Below are 16,206 nucleotides of genomic sequence, written 5' to 3' on the forward strand. Positions count from 1 at the left end.
ATTAATCATTGTGTAGTATGATATATAAGAATCTAATTTATTTCCCATAAGGATATACACCTTAAGTAACTCTACACCCAACATGAGGCTCCAACTCATGACCCCGAGATCAAGAGTTGCATGCTCCATCAATTTAAACAGCCAGGTGCCCCAGGATATACACTTTTTTAAAGATTTTATTTATTTATTTGACAGAGAGAGACAGCGAGAGAGGGAACACAAGCAGGGGGAGTGGGAGAGGGAGAAGCAGGCTCCCCGTGGAGCAGGGAGCCCGATGCAGGGCTCGATACCAGGACCCTGGGTTCATGACCTGAGCCGAAGGCAGACGCTTAACGACTGAGCCACCCAGGCGCCCACGATATACACTTTTTAAGTTCCATTGATTTCATGAGGATGGCAACTCTCCCCCAAATGCACCAAGAGAATCCATGAGATGTTCTTCTAAATCCCCAACTGGTGTTTCTTCCCCCCAATTTTTCCCAATAAGTTGAACCTAAAATTTTAGAATAAAGAGCCAAGACTAGCCAAGATACTTCTAACAAAAAGAATAAGAATATACACACCTACCCCAGCAGATATCAAGATTTATTATTACACTATAATACTCTACACACGGGATGCCTGGGTGGCTCAGTCGGTTAAGCGTCTGCCTTCAGCTCAGGTCATGATCCCAGGGTCCTGGGATCAAGTCCTACATCAGGCTCCTTGCTCAGCAGGGAGCCTGCTTCTCCCTCTGCCTGCCGCTCTGACAAATAAATAAAATCTTTGAAAATAATTATAATAATAATCTACACAAACTGACTCAGGAATGGGAAAGAATAGCACTATAACAAGTACTTAATCATGTTATGGGGCGCCTGGGTGGCTCAGTCGGTAAGCATCTGCCTTCAGCTCAGGTCATGGTCCCAGGGTCCTGGGATCGAGCCCTGCCTTGGGCTCCCTGCTCCGCGGGAAGCCTGCTTCTCCCTCTCCCACTCCCCGTGCTGGTGTTCCTGCTCTCACTCTGTCAAATAAATTAAATCTTAAAAAAAAAAAAATGTTACAAACCTAATATATCCACACTTAGCAAGTGAAATGTGAGGATTTCAAGAACCCATGTTATCTGGTAAACATGGAGGCCACAAGGTCTCCCCAGTGGACAATCCCAGTTACAGTGCAACACGCCATACCACCTGCTCTACAGGACTTTTCTACTTATCCATGACACAAGCACCAATGATGTCAGATGATGCTATCACAAAAAGGGCAGAGGGCAGTGATGGCTAAAGGGAAGTTTTCTAAATAACCCTTAGGAAGAGGCTACTCCATTGATGGTCTCACTGCTACATAACCTATATACTCTACCTTTTAAAAGAAATGAGTGTGGTTTCAAGAAATAAAGCTTTAGAACATTTTCTGAAAACGGTACACATTTCATCCTTCATACATTCAGCACAAATCTAAATCAAAGAGAGGTTACCACTAGGCAAGTCTTCAATGTGTCACACATCCTAAAATGAATGTAGCAATTATCACTGCGACTTAAAAATAACCGTACCCACCTCCACACACAATAAAAGCCACAAACAAAAACAGCCTAGACCCCTGCTACTTAAAGTGTGATCTAAGGGCTAACAACATCAACATCATCACCTGGGAGCTTGTTAAAATACAGACTCTCAGGCCCCAATCCAGACCCAGCGAATCAGAATGTGCCTTTTAACAGAAGTCCCAATGATATGGATGAATCTGAGGACTGCCCTAGGCAACTATTCGCCCTTTCTTCTTATAGTCTCTTCGTGGCTGTCTGCCTTGTCCCAGTACACGGCCAAGCAGCTAGCTAATCCTCTACACTGCTTTTGGTCTTTTACTCTTCTCTTTTTTCTTTTCCCTTTTTTTTTTCGTGTCTTCTTTTTCCACCACTTCTTGCAGAATTCCCATGTGGATGGAACCAATAGGAGTGGTCTTCCCCAGACAGAGGAAGAGTTCCTTTCCTGAAGCCAGCAATCAGACCAACACGGGGTTTTCTTCCATCTTTGTATCTGTGACTGTTCTAGGCCATTCATACTGACGCACAGGGCTTCCTGCTGCTCTGAATAGAAGGTGCTAGGGTGCTGAATGCCAGCTACATGGGCATATACACACACCCCTTTATAAACCAAGGGAGAGTAACTATAATTCTTTGAATAATAAACAGAATTAATTTTTAGAGCTGGCCAATGACAAAAAGTAGTATTTGTGATATGGAATAACTGCTTCAACAACAGATGAAAATGCATAAAAATTGTCAATAGTTCACGTAAGTTTTTCACAAAAGGCATTATTTTTAGCATTCATATTACATTTATTCTAAGTTTCCCACAAACCTTACACTTCAAAGGGTTCTAGGGCTTCCCCATTCTTCAACCTAAACAGGATGGCAGGGTTTCCATGTTGAAACTTCTTTCATAATTTTAAAAAGAGAATTAATGCTACTTGAAATAACATAGGCCCAGAACAAATGAGGTCAGTTTCTTTTGAAGATGGAAAAAGAAATGCCTGGCACATAGTAGATGTGAAATAAATATTTCCTGAGACAAAGTATTGTTTTAGTAGACTATTTCATCTAACTCACAATTTCAATCACAATGGCTAGAACCTTTATCTCTAAAATTCTCTTGGGAAAAGTTAAATACAGGAACCACTACACCCAGACTAGCATGTACAGCATCACAACAGAGTATTTCTAAGTCAGCCTTTTCATTTCTAAAACTGAGTTTTAGAAAATCTGTGCCATATCTTAGCATTATAATGTCCTATAGGTATCACCTTACAAAATGAAGTTATACAAGCAACAAAAAGCCCCAAGAAATGACATTCTCCTCTTCAATTTTGGAATACAATGTAATTTTACATCTAAAGCTATATCAAAGTATTTTCAAAAGCTTATCAAGTACATACACATTTTGCTGTATTTCATATGAACCTTACTCCCTTGATTTAATACTCACGAGATCAGCATATTTCTTACAGAGAGCTGCCAGCTTCTCTTCTGGAGTTGAAAGCGTGTTTAGGGCTTGCATCAATAATAAAACTTCTTTTCCTGATGATTAACAAGATAAGAAGAATAAGATCAAGTCTAACCTGTAAATTCTACGTAACACTTCCTAGGTTCCGACATCCAGAGTAAAATAATTTATGCCTGTATCTAGACATAAGAGATTTACCAGCTAAATTAAAGAAAGCTATTTTTATTTTATTTTTTTTTTAAGATTTTTTTATTTATTTGAGAGAGAGAATGAGAGAGAGAGCACATGAGAGGGGGGAGGGTCAGAGAGAGAAGCAGACTCCCCGCCGAGCAGGGAGCCCGATCGATGCGGGACTTGATCCCGGGACTCCAGGATCATGACCTGAGCCGAAGGCAGCCGCTTAACCAACTGAGCCACCCAGGCGCCCGAAAGCTATTTTAAAATTCTGGATTAGCGGGCACCCCTCCCTTCCCACTCCCACCCCAAATTTCTTCATTCATTAATACCACTAGCTATTTGTAAGAACTCTTGCTGAAGGCTTAAAAATTCCCTTGCTTAACCATTGATGTCCAAGACAAATGTGTTTTTTTTTTTAATATTTTATTTATTTGACAGACAGAGACACAGTGAGAGCAGGAACACAAACGGGGAGTGGGAGAGGGAGAAGCAGGCTTCCCGCGGAGCAGGGAGCCCGACGTGGGGCTCGATCCCAGGACCCTGGGATCATGACCTGAGCCGAAGGCTGACGCTTAACCATCTGAGCCACCCAGGCGCCCTATTATCACTTATTTTAAAAGACCATTTGTCGGGGTGCCTGGGTGGCTCAGTCGTTAAGCATCTGCCTTCAGCTCAGGTCATGATCCCAGGGTCCTGGGATCGAGTCCCGCATCGGGCTCCCTGCTCCTTGGGAGCCTGCTTCTCCCTCTGCTTCTCTCTCTCTCTCTCTCTCTCTCTCCCTCTGTCTCTCATGAATGAATAAATAAAATCCAAAAAAATAAATAAATAAAATAAAATAAAATAAAATAAGTGATAATATTTTACTTCTTAAGGAACCATTTTTATTTTTTCAAATGTTTACTCTTATACGTAGGATATTGCATTTAAAAATATATATTAAAAGGACTGGTATGTGATATACAGACTGACATGAAGAAAAAAATGCAGGCTGACTTCAAAATAGAACACCTTCCTATCCACACGAAATTTCAGTAACAAAACCTCTCAAAGCCCAAGGTCAGTAAGAATTTTAAAAGAGATGACTAAACATAATTATTAAATATGATTAGAAGTAACCATAATGTAACCTGCAATTTTTAATCAAGATCTTAAAACCCATATTCCATCTGTTTTTTTTTTTGAGACACAATTCACATACCATAAAATTCACCCTTTTAACTTAGAAGTGTACAACTGAGTACATTCACAAAGTTGTGCAACAATCACCATTGCCTAATTCCAGAACATTTTCATCACCCCAAAAAGAAACCCCATATCCTTTAGCAGTCCCTCCCTCTTGCTCCTCCCCCGCCCCGGGACCCTGGCAACCACTTTCTGTCTCCATGGACTTGCCAATTCTGAACATTTCATATAAAACAGAATCCTATTATGTGGCCTTTTGTGTCTGGTTCCTTTCATTTAGCATGTTTTCAAGGCTCACCCATGTAGGATGTTATCACTACTTCATTCCTTTTTATAGCTGAATAATATTTCATTGTACAGATATAATACACATTTTGTTTATCCATTCATCAGATGACGGATAACTGTTGTTTCAACTTTTTGACTACTATGAAAAAGGCTGCCATGAACACTCATGTACACATTTTTGCACAGACATGTGCTTTCAACCCTCCTGGTTACATACCTAGAGGTATCACATGGCAACATTATGTGCAATTTTTTTTTTAAATATTAAGTAATCTTTACACCTAACATGGGGCTCAAACACAACCCCGAGATCAAGAGTCGCATGCTCCTCCAACTGAGCCAGCAAGGCGCCCCATTCTGTGTAACTTAAGACTCCATATCTGCTTTTACACATATAATTGGGGCTGCTGATTTTGAAGAAGTAAGTTTGTAAGGAATTAAAATTATTTCTTGTATTTCTATAAGAATTTTTAGGTTTTCCAAGTTAGCGAAAAATAGATTTAATAAGGACAGTTCTGTAGAGAAAACCATATAAATCAAACACTGTTAATCTTAGGTATACTGAGCATAAAAAATTTAGGGGCAGGGCGCCTGGGTGGCTCAGTCAGTTAAGAGTGTACTTTCGCTTGGGTCATGATCCCAGGGTCCTGGGATTGAGCCCCACATTGAGTTCCCTGCTCAGCAGGGAGCCTGCTTCTCCCGCTCCATCTCCCCCTGCTTGTACTCACTCTCTCTGTCAAATAATTAAATAAAATTAAGAAAAAATTTAGAGGCAATGAGTAAGGATAAAATAAAAGGGGATTTCAGATTTCATAACAAGATTTAACATATCACTTTCTTAGTCCTAAATCTCAAACACAGCAGGAGGAAAAAAAAAAAACATACCCTTGAAAGCCAGTCTTTTTTTTTTTTTTTAAGATTTATTTATTTGACAGAGAGACACAGCAAGAGAGGGAACATAAGCAGGGGGAGTGGGAGAAGGAGAAGGAGAAGCAGGCTTCCCACCAAGCAGGGAGCCCCAGTGTGGGACTCGATCCCAGGACCCTGGGATCATGACCTGAGCCGAAGGCAGACGCTTAACGACCAAGCCACCCAGGCGCCCCTTGAAAGCCAGTCTTAACCCACTTTCTGAACTACAGATAACATTATGTTGTCTCTAAAGTGTTGTGACTAGATTTTAAATAAAACAAGCAAATAAATATAGTTTTCACAGTAAATTTCAGTCAAACTACATTAAAGATGCAAACAAGGAAGTCAAATACCACTTTGCCAAGTTGGCCCCAAATTTTGTCAAGAAAGCCTATTCCTGGGGCGCCTGGGTGGCTCAGTTGTTAAGCGTCTGCCTTCGGCTCAGGTCATGATCCCTGGGTCCTGGGATCGAGTCCCACATCAGGCTCCCTGCTCAGAGGGGAGCCTGCTTCTCCCTCTCCCACTCCCCCTGCTTGTGTTCCTGCTCTTGCTATCTCTCTCTGTCAAATAAATAAATAAAATATTTAAAAAAAAAGAAAGCCTATTCCTGATTACTTAGAGAAAATGACTTCCTACTCTGCTATCTCTGTCTCCTGCACAAAATGCAGTAAATACACACAGTGACCCCACTGAAGACAAGAGATGTATTAGCTAAACATCTACCTCAACACTGGCCACGTTCATAACCACCTGTGCTGCAGAAAACAGAAGGAAAAAGAGCAGCATGTGAAAATGTCCAACCACTGAGCACAGATTATTACCTAAAGTTTTCTCTTTGTTCCTGCTGCATTCTGAATCCTGCTGACCGTCAGGCGGATCTATTCGAGCTTCTCGCCCAGGAATTTCCTCTCTTGACTCTTGTGTGCAGTATGCTGGGCTCATCAAACTCCTGTTCTTTGTAATAAAATCACTGCTTTCATCTTCTTCCAATGAATGCTTGTTACTTGTGCCACAATTCGAGTCTTGATGTTGAAGAATATCATTTGATTGAGAGTTGTGTAACATATCTGCCTTCACCCCTAACCCACACATTCCAGCTTCTTCCATTGTGCCAATCACAAACTAGAGGGAAAGAGGAAAAGAAAAAATATGGAAAGAGGGGTTAAGTCAAATGTAATCAATGTTTCCGTCCAATGATACACCATAGGTTGATAGCTTTTCTTTCTTAGTGATATGTAAAACTGATGTAAATATGGTAATTTTTTTTTTTTAATTTTATTATGTTATGTCAGTCACCATACAATACATCATTAGTTTTTGATGTGGTAATTCATGATCCATTGTTTTCGTATAACACCCAGTGCTCCATGCAGTACGTGCCCTCCTTAATACCCATCACCGGGCTAACCAATCCCCCCCACCTGCCGCCAAAACCCTGTTTGTTTCTCAGAGTCCATAGTCTCTCATGGTTGATCTCTCCCTCCAATTCCACCCCCCCTCATTTTTCCCTTCCTTCTCCTAATGTCCTCCGTGCTCTTCCTTATGTTCCACAAGTAAGTGAAACCATATGATAATTGACTTTCTCTGCTTGACTCATTTCACTTAGCATAATCTCCTCCAGTCCCATCCATGTTGATGTAGAAGTTGGGTACGCATCCTTTCTGATGGCTGAGTAATATTCCATTGTATACATGGACTAAATATGGTAATTTATAAGTTTCACAGAGAGGGGGACATAACTGTAAAGTGTAAGAAAATTAAAGTTAAAACAAATCACATAACTAAGTGGTACCAAAGGAAGTGAGAAATGCCATTTAGGTGTACTTATTTCCCTAGGGGCGCCTGGGTGGCTCAGTCCATTAAGTGTCTAAGTGTCTGCCTTTGGCTCGGGTCGTGATCCCGGGGTCCTGGGATCAAGCCCCACATCTGGCTCCTTGCTCAGTGGAGAGTCTGCTTCTCCCTTTCCCTCTGCCCCTCCCCACCACTCATGTTCTCTTTCTCCCTCTGTGTTTCAAATAAATAAAATCTTAAAAAAAAAAAATTTAAAAAGGGGCACCTGGGTGGCTCAGGTCATGATCCCAGAGTCCTGGGATTGAGCCCGAGTAGGGCTCCCTGCTCAGGGTGGAGCCTGCTTCTCCCTCTCCGTCTCTCCCCCAGCTTGTGCTCTCTCTTGCACTTAATTTATTCTCTCAAATAAAATAAAATCTTTAAAAAAAAGAGAAAGTACTCAAACTTCCTTTAAAAAAATAAACTTTTTTCCCTATAAAAATTCACCATTAAAATAATCAGCATCGTGCTCGCTTTGGCAGCACGTATACTAAAATTGAAAATAATCTGCATCTTAGAAATGAAATTATCCCATTAGTGAACATTAATTATTCTGTTCCTATCCTTGAAGAGATGGTACAGCAGAGATGGCTCACTAGCTATCCAGCAAAAACCTTGCTCCTCCAATATCCTCTGGAGCTGGCACTGCTGGACAAATGCTCAGCCTGGGACTCCATTTCCCAACCCCCTGTATCTAAGTGGAACTCCCATGTAAAGTTCCCACCAATGAAATATAAGACAAAATAATGACTGTCCCTTTTTCAACAGGACTTTCATTGTTAGAAGCATACATTCTTTCCCCACCATTTCCTCCCCACTCTGGCTGAATGCAGATGTCTCCTAGACCCTGAGAGATGGCACAGCCATAGGATGAAATAAGTAACAGTCTAGCCCCTAAATCCCATGTACATACAAAAGAAGGCTGCCCTTCTTACAAAGAACACCCGCACTGGACTATTAGACGAGTACAAAAATAAATTTCTCTCACGTTAAGCCACAGAAACTGAGAACAACGTTTTAAGCAACTATCCCTGCCCTAACAAATGTAGATAGTAGCCATGGGAGTGAAGGCATTATTCTAGTATTTTATTCTCAAATCAGTAAAATTTACCTTGCTCTCTCTTCTATTATATTGTTAACCCTATTTATGGGTTCCCCCCCTTAACATATGATGTGGCACAAATTTGAATTCTATACATTCTATACATTCCCTCTCTGTAATGAAAGAGGGCCTCTTCCCTTTCTGAATAATACAGTTGGAGGGGGGAGGTGTCTAGTATCTTTCTCTTATCACAAGTGGACAAAAACTACTTTCCAAAGTTAATAGGAGAGCAGAGATTCATTATTTCAAGTTATAAGAGTACTTCCAACTGAAGAACTAAAATTGATTTAAAGTATCAAAGTAGCAGGGGAGGCGGAGATTATATCACGTCCTTATCTTTTACAGCCTAATGTTGATAATCAGGTACTATGCTTCTGGAAGGACAAATTGGTATAACCACTTTGAAAAACTCTTTGACCAATACGGATACCTTCCAACCAAGTTAATTCTACTCCTAGGATTTTCCCCAAGTGTGTACATATGTGCAGCCAAAGGCCGAGAATGTTTAAAGCAGGGCTATCTGTAATTGCCCCAAAATGGAATCAACCCAAATTTGTATCAACAGAAGAAGGGATACATCGTACTATGCTCATACCATCCAGCAACAAGAACTAACTACTGCTAGATGCAGCAACACAGATGAGTCTCATAGACCAAACACTATGAGGAAGGAGCCAAGGAATCCATACTGTAGGAAACCACTTATATATAAAGTTCAAAAACAGGCAAGGCTAATCAATTGTGCTGGAAATCAACAGAGTGGTTATTTTTGGGGGTAGGGTCTTTTGGGGTGCTTGGTAATATTCTACTTCTTGATCCAGATCGGGTAACACAGATGTTCACCTTATGAAAATTCATGAAGCCTTAAACATTTGCAATTCGTCTACTTTATTGAAGTAAAACATATTTCGGAAAAGTTTCTTTTAAAAGTTGCAATTTATACATTATTCAAGAGTTATGAAGAAACAGAGTATTTTCCTCTGGATAGAAAGATTAGCAATATGTTGCTTTTTGTGATACTTTTAAAATAATGTGCACGCAGGGCACCTGGGTGGCTCAGTTGGTTAAGCAACTGCCTTCGGCTCAGGTCCTGATCCTGGAGTCCCAGGATCAAGTCCCATATCGGGCTCCCTGCTCAGCAGGGAGTCTGCTTCTCCCTCTGACCCTCCTCCCTCTCATGCTATCATTCTCTCTCTCTCTCTCTCAATAAATAAAAATCTTTTTTTAATAAATAAAAAATCTTTAAAAATAAAATAATATGCATGCAATACTTTCATTTCTTAAAAAAATTAATGCATTAAGGGGAAATGGGTTATCTATTTTCAGAGTTACTGTTTGATGCCACACTCTAAGCCTAAAAACTTAGAAATATTGAAAAGACTCTTAAATTCTTTCAAAAACTTTTATTTTTTTAAGATTTTTTAAAATTTATTTGAGAGAGAGAGAGAGCATGAGAGGGGAGGGTCAGAGGGAGAAGCAGACTCCCTGCTGAGCAGGAAACCCGATATGGGACTCGATCCTGGGACTCCAGGATCATGACCTGAGCCGAAGGCAGTCGCTTAACCAACTGAGCCACCGAGGCGCCCTTTCAAAAACTTTTTAAAACTCACTTCCATATGTAATGCATTCTGTGGAATGAGATTACTCAAGTGTAATCCATAGGTATTAAATTTATAAAATATTCATGATGAAGTTTCAAGAACTTCAAAACAAACATCTTTCATTAAATTTCATTCCTGCAGAAACTTCTTAAAGCCATGAATATGCCCAAATAACATACTACCTACATATTAATCTCAAACTAAATGCAAAGTGACCATTTATTGCTACACTAGACATAGGGCTATTAGTTCCACCTCTACTTTCTATCAAATACTGAAATGCCATTTACTATTGGGCACATGGATAACGTTAACAGCCACCCTCTATACAAAAGCAGTAGAGGAAAAATAATACGTGCTGTTAATATCATCTTTCCCAATTTTTAAATTATTTTTTTAATTTTATTTTTATTTATTTGGGGGCGGTCCAGTGGGGGAAGGGAGCGGCAGAGGGAGAAGGAGACTCCCCACTGAGCAGGGAGCCCGACGCAGGGCTTGATCCCAGGACCCCAAGATCATGACCTGAGCTGAAGGCAGACATTTAATCGACTGAGCCACCCAGGCGCCCCTTCCCCAATTTTTAAAAAATAACTTTTAAACCTATCCCCTGAAAACCATTAGTATAAGAATGGGTTCACACAACCACAACATTGGTTTTAAATACCAGATGAAAGTCTGTTAAGAAATAATTAAAATGGAAGATTGCTATCTCTAATACATGACAGAATTTCTCAGAAGTGTAATGATAAAATCCACATCGTACGAGAAAATGTTTTGTCATGCCACACTAAAAATATAATGAGCAAGCAATTTGTTGGAAGAAGGGGGAGCCATCATTTAATTAATGAGTAATTTTTACCGAGGAAAACCTGAGGCCTCTCCTAGGATCAATTTTAATAAGAAAGGTATCTGAGGGATGGAATTTGTTAATTTCACGTTTTTCAGTTCTATTAGTGCTTCTCATAACCTTTACTGAGCTATAATTCACATGTAATTCACCAATTTAAAGTGTGCAATCCACTGGTTTTTAGTATTATTCACAGAGTTGTGCAACCATCACTACAATCAATCTTAGAATACTTTTATCACCTCAAAAAGAAACCCTCCCATTACTCCCAGCCCTAGGCAACTAATGTACTGTGTCTCCACAGATGTGTTTGTTCTGAACAGTTCACATAAACACAATCAGATAATATGTGGCCTTTTGTGTTTGGCTTCTTTCACATAGCATGATTTCAAGGTTCATCCATGGTATAGTATGTATCACTACTTCATTTCTTTTTATTGCCAAATAATATTCCACAATTTGGATATACCATATTTTATTTATCCATTCATCAGTTGATGAGACATTGGATTATTTCTAACTATTGGCTATTATGAATAATTCTGTTATGAACATTAATGTACAAGCCTTTATGCAGACATATGTTTACATTTCTGCAGGCTATATACCTAGGAATGGAACTGCTGGGTCATATGGTCACTCCATCTAACCTTTTGAGGAACTGTGACACTATTTTCCTAAGTGACTGCACCATTTTATATTCCCACCAGCAGTGTGTTAGGGTTCCAGTATTTATACATTCTCGCCAACACTTGTTATTGTCTGTCCTTTTGATAACAGCCACTACAGTGTGAAGGTATCTCATCTAATGACTAATGATGTTGAGAATCTTTTCATGTGCTTATTTGGCCATCTGTATACCTCCTCTGGAGAAATGTTTATTCAGATCCTTTGCCCCAATTTTTTAACTGGTTATTTGTCATTTTCTTATTGAGTTGTAAGAGTTCTTTATATATGCCAGATACAAGTCCCTTATCAGATATGTGATTAGCAAGTATCTTCTATCACTGTTCTCTCAATTTTGGAGAAAACGCACAATATATTGACCTATTTCAAAATGTCATAAATTTAATTAAAAGTTACTCTGGCCTTCAGATTAAAGGCATACAGGTCAATTTCAACTATCAGACAGAAAAAAATTGAAGGACTAGAAAGGTCACAATGTTTACCTAACTCAAAATAGTAGCTGGTGGCACTGAGCATAAATAAGGACATGGAATTAATGTGTAGAGTTAATAACCACCACATCTCATGCTGTCCTTCTATTTCATTGTTCTCTATTTTTAGTTAATACTATTTCTTTTTGTCTTTCCAGACACTGCCCTTTGGCCTCTCAGATCCTGTCACACACATGACATTATCACTTATTTGGTATGCATATCCAGTTAGACACCAAAAGCTTATGCATAAAAGGTAGTCAGTTGTCAACTGATGGAGAACACAAGGGGCCAAAATGGTTGCTGAAAACAAGCCATGGAAAGTACCTAAACATTACTATGCAAGTTAGAGGAAAATACCACTATTGCTACTTTATCTTTAGAAGCAATACAGTACTACATTTCCCTTCTTTCCTGTGCAACTAATTTTGATGTATTTTTCACACTTGCTAATGAAAGACTAACTTTGGCGCTACAAAATCTTTGTTTATGAATAAGCCCAGGTCCAGCTGGACTCTTGAAATAGCAGGCTCCAATTTTTCTACTGTAAGGACCATTGTTCAAGAACCTACTTGAGGCTCTGCACTGGGCCATGATATGAAGCAAATTCTTAGGCCAACAACTTTTTTTTTTTTTTAAGATTTTATTTATTTATTTGACAGAGAGAGACACAGCGAGAGAGGGAACACAAGCAGGGGGAGTGGGAGAGGGAAAAGCAGGCTTCCCGCCGAGCAGGGAGCCCAATGCGGGGTTCGATCCCAGGACCCTGGGATCATGACCTGAGCTGAAGGCAGAGGCTTAACGACTGAGCCACGAAGGCGCCCCAGGCCAACAACTTTAAATGGTAAATTATTTCTCAGCCCTCATCTCCTCAAGCAGAGACCTCTACATCACATGGCCAATACAACTCCCTACTCTGCTCTGAGAGCCACTGTGAATGCCTTTTCTTGGGTATAATTTCCTGTATAAACAGCAGCAGTTAGTATTTATACAGCAAATACTACATCCTGGCACAAGCGTAAGCACTTTCCTATATTAACTAATTTAATCCTCACAATGTCACAAGATAGGTATTATTACCTCCATCTTACAGATGAGCAAACTGACACGGTGAAGTCAAGTATCATGCCAAAGGTCACAATTAGTAAACAGCAGAACAAAGATTTGAACCCTGGCAGTCTGGTTTCTGAGTCCACTCTTTTAACCACAGTGATATACTGCTTCATGACTACCCTTTGTCTACTATACAAACACCCTTGTCCTGGCCCAGACATCTATTTAATAATGGGTAGAGACGCTCCCCATATGTATAAAAACAAATTGCAAAACAGTATGTACCACATATTTTATACACACACATGTATATTATGCATGTATATACACACACATTAAAATGTTGGGAGAAGGGGTACCTGACTGGCTCAGCTGGTAGAGCATGCAACTCGATCTGAGGGTTGTTGGTTTGAGCCCCATGTTGGGTGTAGAGATTACTTAAAAATCTTAAAAAAAAAAAAAAGCTGGGAAGAAATACATCTACATTAGAGGGGGAGGGACAGAGGGAGAGGGAATTTTTTTTTTTTTTAAGAGAGAGTGAGAGAGACCACAAAGTGGGGAGGGGAAGAGGAAGAGAGACAATCTTAAGCAGGCTTCATGCCCAGCATGGAACCTGACGCAAGGCTCATTCTCATGACCCTGAGATCATGACCTGAGCTGAAATCAAGAGTCACTTAACCAACTGAGCCAACCAGGCACCCCAATAATGTTTATTTTTAAATAGTAAAATTACGGATGGTACTTCTTTATCCTTCTCTGTATCTTCTAGTTTAACTACAGTGAATTTTTATTACTCTTGGAATTGAAAAAAAATTCAAAAACTACTCATATTAGGGGCGCCTGGGTGGCTCAGTCGTTAAGCGTCTGCCTTTGGCTCAGGTCGTGAAGGGATCGAGCCCCGCATCGGGCTCCCTGCTCCGCAGGAAGCCTGCTTCTCCCTCTCCCACTCCCCCTGCTTGTGTTCCCTCTCCTTCTATCAAAATAAATAAAATCTTTTTTTTTTTAAAGATTTTATTTATTTATTTGACAGAGAGAGACACAGTGAGAGAAGGAACACAAGCAGGGAGAGTGGCAGAGGGAGAAGCAGACTCCCCGCGGAGCCGGGAGCCCGATGCGGGGCTCGATCCCAGGACCCCGGGATCACGACCTGAGCCGAAGGCAGACGCTCAACGACTGAGCCACCCAGGCGCCCCAATAAATAAAATCTTAAAAAAAAAAAACCTACTCATACTAATAACAACACTGGAAGCATCATAGAACATGTCAATTTTATTAAAATTTCTACAGTCATTTAAGGTAAAAAAAATTTTTAATTTTATTTTTTTTTGAGAGAGAGAGAGGAGAGTGTGCACCGGGGGAGGGGGGTGGGCAGAGGGAGAGGAAGAGAGAGAATCCCAAGCAGGCTCCATGCCCAGCACAGAGCCAGACACAGTGCTCCAACCCACGACCCCAAGATCATGACCCGAGCTGAAATCAAGAGTAGGATGCTCAATCGACTGAGCCACCCAGGCAGCCCCAAAATTAATTTATTGTTTTAACACAAATGGATACTCAAATGAAATAAAAAACGTTAAGACCTACAACCCAACAAAAATGGGCAAACAACATGAAGCAAGAAATCACAGAAAAGAAAATGCAAGTGGCTAGTAAACACATATGTAACTTTACTCACAAGAGAAGTGCAACTTAAAACTATCAGATACCATTTTCACATTAAAAACTTTGACCAGTGTGGGAAAGGATGTGGGGTACTCTCAAGCATTCCTGCTTGGGGAACAAATTGGTTTAACCACCAAGCAGTCTAATTTAGGGGCGCCTAGGTGGCTCACTCAGTTAAGCGTCTGCCTTCTGCTCAGGTCATGATCCCAGCGTCCTGGGATCGAGCCCCGCATTGGGCTCCCTGCTCAGCGGGGAGCCTGCTTCTCCCTCTCCCTCTGCCTGCCCCGTCTGCCTACTTGTGATCTCTGTCAAATAAGTAAAATCTTAAAAAAAAAAAAAAAAATGAGTCTAATTGAGGACAGGGAGTGTGTGGAAAGGGGCACAAAGGACTTTCTGGGGTGATGGGACTGCTCTATGACTTGATTAGGGTTTGGGTTACAGAGCTGCATGCATTTGTTAAAACTCAGCATGTACATATAACATGGCTTCACGGGTGAAAGGACCAACAGACGGATAGATAAATGAAAAGGTATAGTAAACTACCAATGGTAGAATCTAGGTGGTGGCAATATAGATGTTAGTATCAAATTCTTTCAACTTTACTTTATGTTTAAAAATTTCCATAATAGGGGCGCCTGGGTGTCTCAGTCGTTAAGTGTCTGCCTTCGACTAGGGACATGATCTCAGGGTCCTGGGATCGAGCCCCCCGTAGGGCTCCCTGTTCCGGGGGAAGTCTGCTTCTCCCTCTCCCACTCCCCCTGCTTGTGTTCCCTCTCTTGCTGCCTCTCTCTCTCTCTCTCTCAGAAATAAATTTTTTTTTAAATAACTTCCATAATAAAATGTTGGAAAAAAATCATGCCACAATGATTCAACCCATCAAACTCCTTTCTTATTAATTTCTTTTATGGACAAACCAGTACATCTGTGAAATTATATACATAATGACATTTATGTAGCAATATTTGTAGTAAGAAAAAAAATCAGAACTACCCTAAATGTCCATTAATAATGAACTGGATGGTAATAACTTTGTATGGTGAGAGATGATAAACTGTGGTGAGCATTTTGTAATGTACATAAATGTTGAATCACTATGTAGTACAGCTGACACTAATACTGCATGTGAACTATACTTCAATTAAAATAAATAATTAAAACTACATCCAAAATAATGGACTGGATAGATCAACTGTGGTATATCCATACAACGGAGTACTTTGGCACCTATTAAAAAATAAGGTAGTTGTAGAACTATTGATCTGTAAGGGTAAGTTGAAAGGGGAATAAAGAAAAATGCCCAACACTATGTACTGCATGCCATAATTTGGATGTGTGTGTGTGTGAGGGGGGTGGCTGCATAAGTTTATGAGTGGGAATCATATACAATCTCTGGAACGATACAAAGAAACACACTAAT

The 16,206-nt window shown here is 40.2% G+C and overlaps 1 protein-coding gene across 2 annotated transcripts in view; it reads right to left on the reverse strand.

Moving 5' to 3' along the window:
• TXLNG (taxilin gamma) overlaps window positions 1-16,206 on the reverse strand; it is a 61,315-nt gene that overhangs the window by 21,350 nt on the left and 23,759 nt on the right. For both annotated transcript variants that reach the window (XM_028092567.2, XM_028092569.2), the window contains exons 2-3: window positions 6,365-6,665; window positions 2,970-3,061 (exon numbers count right to left, since the gene is read on the reverse strand). In XM_028092567.2, the coding sequence (XP_027948368.1) occupies window positions 2,970-3,061; window positions 6,365-6,665 (393 nt within the window). The remainder of the gene's footprint in view (window positions 1-2,969; window positions 3,062-6,364; window positions 6,666-16,206) is intronic.

This window comes from Eumetopias jubatus, unplaced genomic scaffold (genome assembly GCF_037043125.1).
Source record: "Eumetopias jubatus isolate StellerSeaLion01/CBP00866 unplaced genomic scaffold, mEumJub1_p1.0 scaffold_11, whole genome shotgun sequence".
NCBI classification, from domain to species: domain Eukaryota; kingdom Metazoa; phylum Chordata; class Mammalia; order Carnivora; family Otariidae; genus Eumetopias; species Eumetopias jubatus.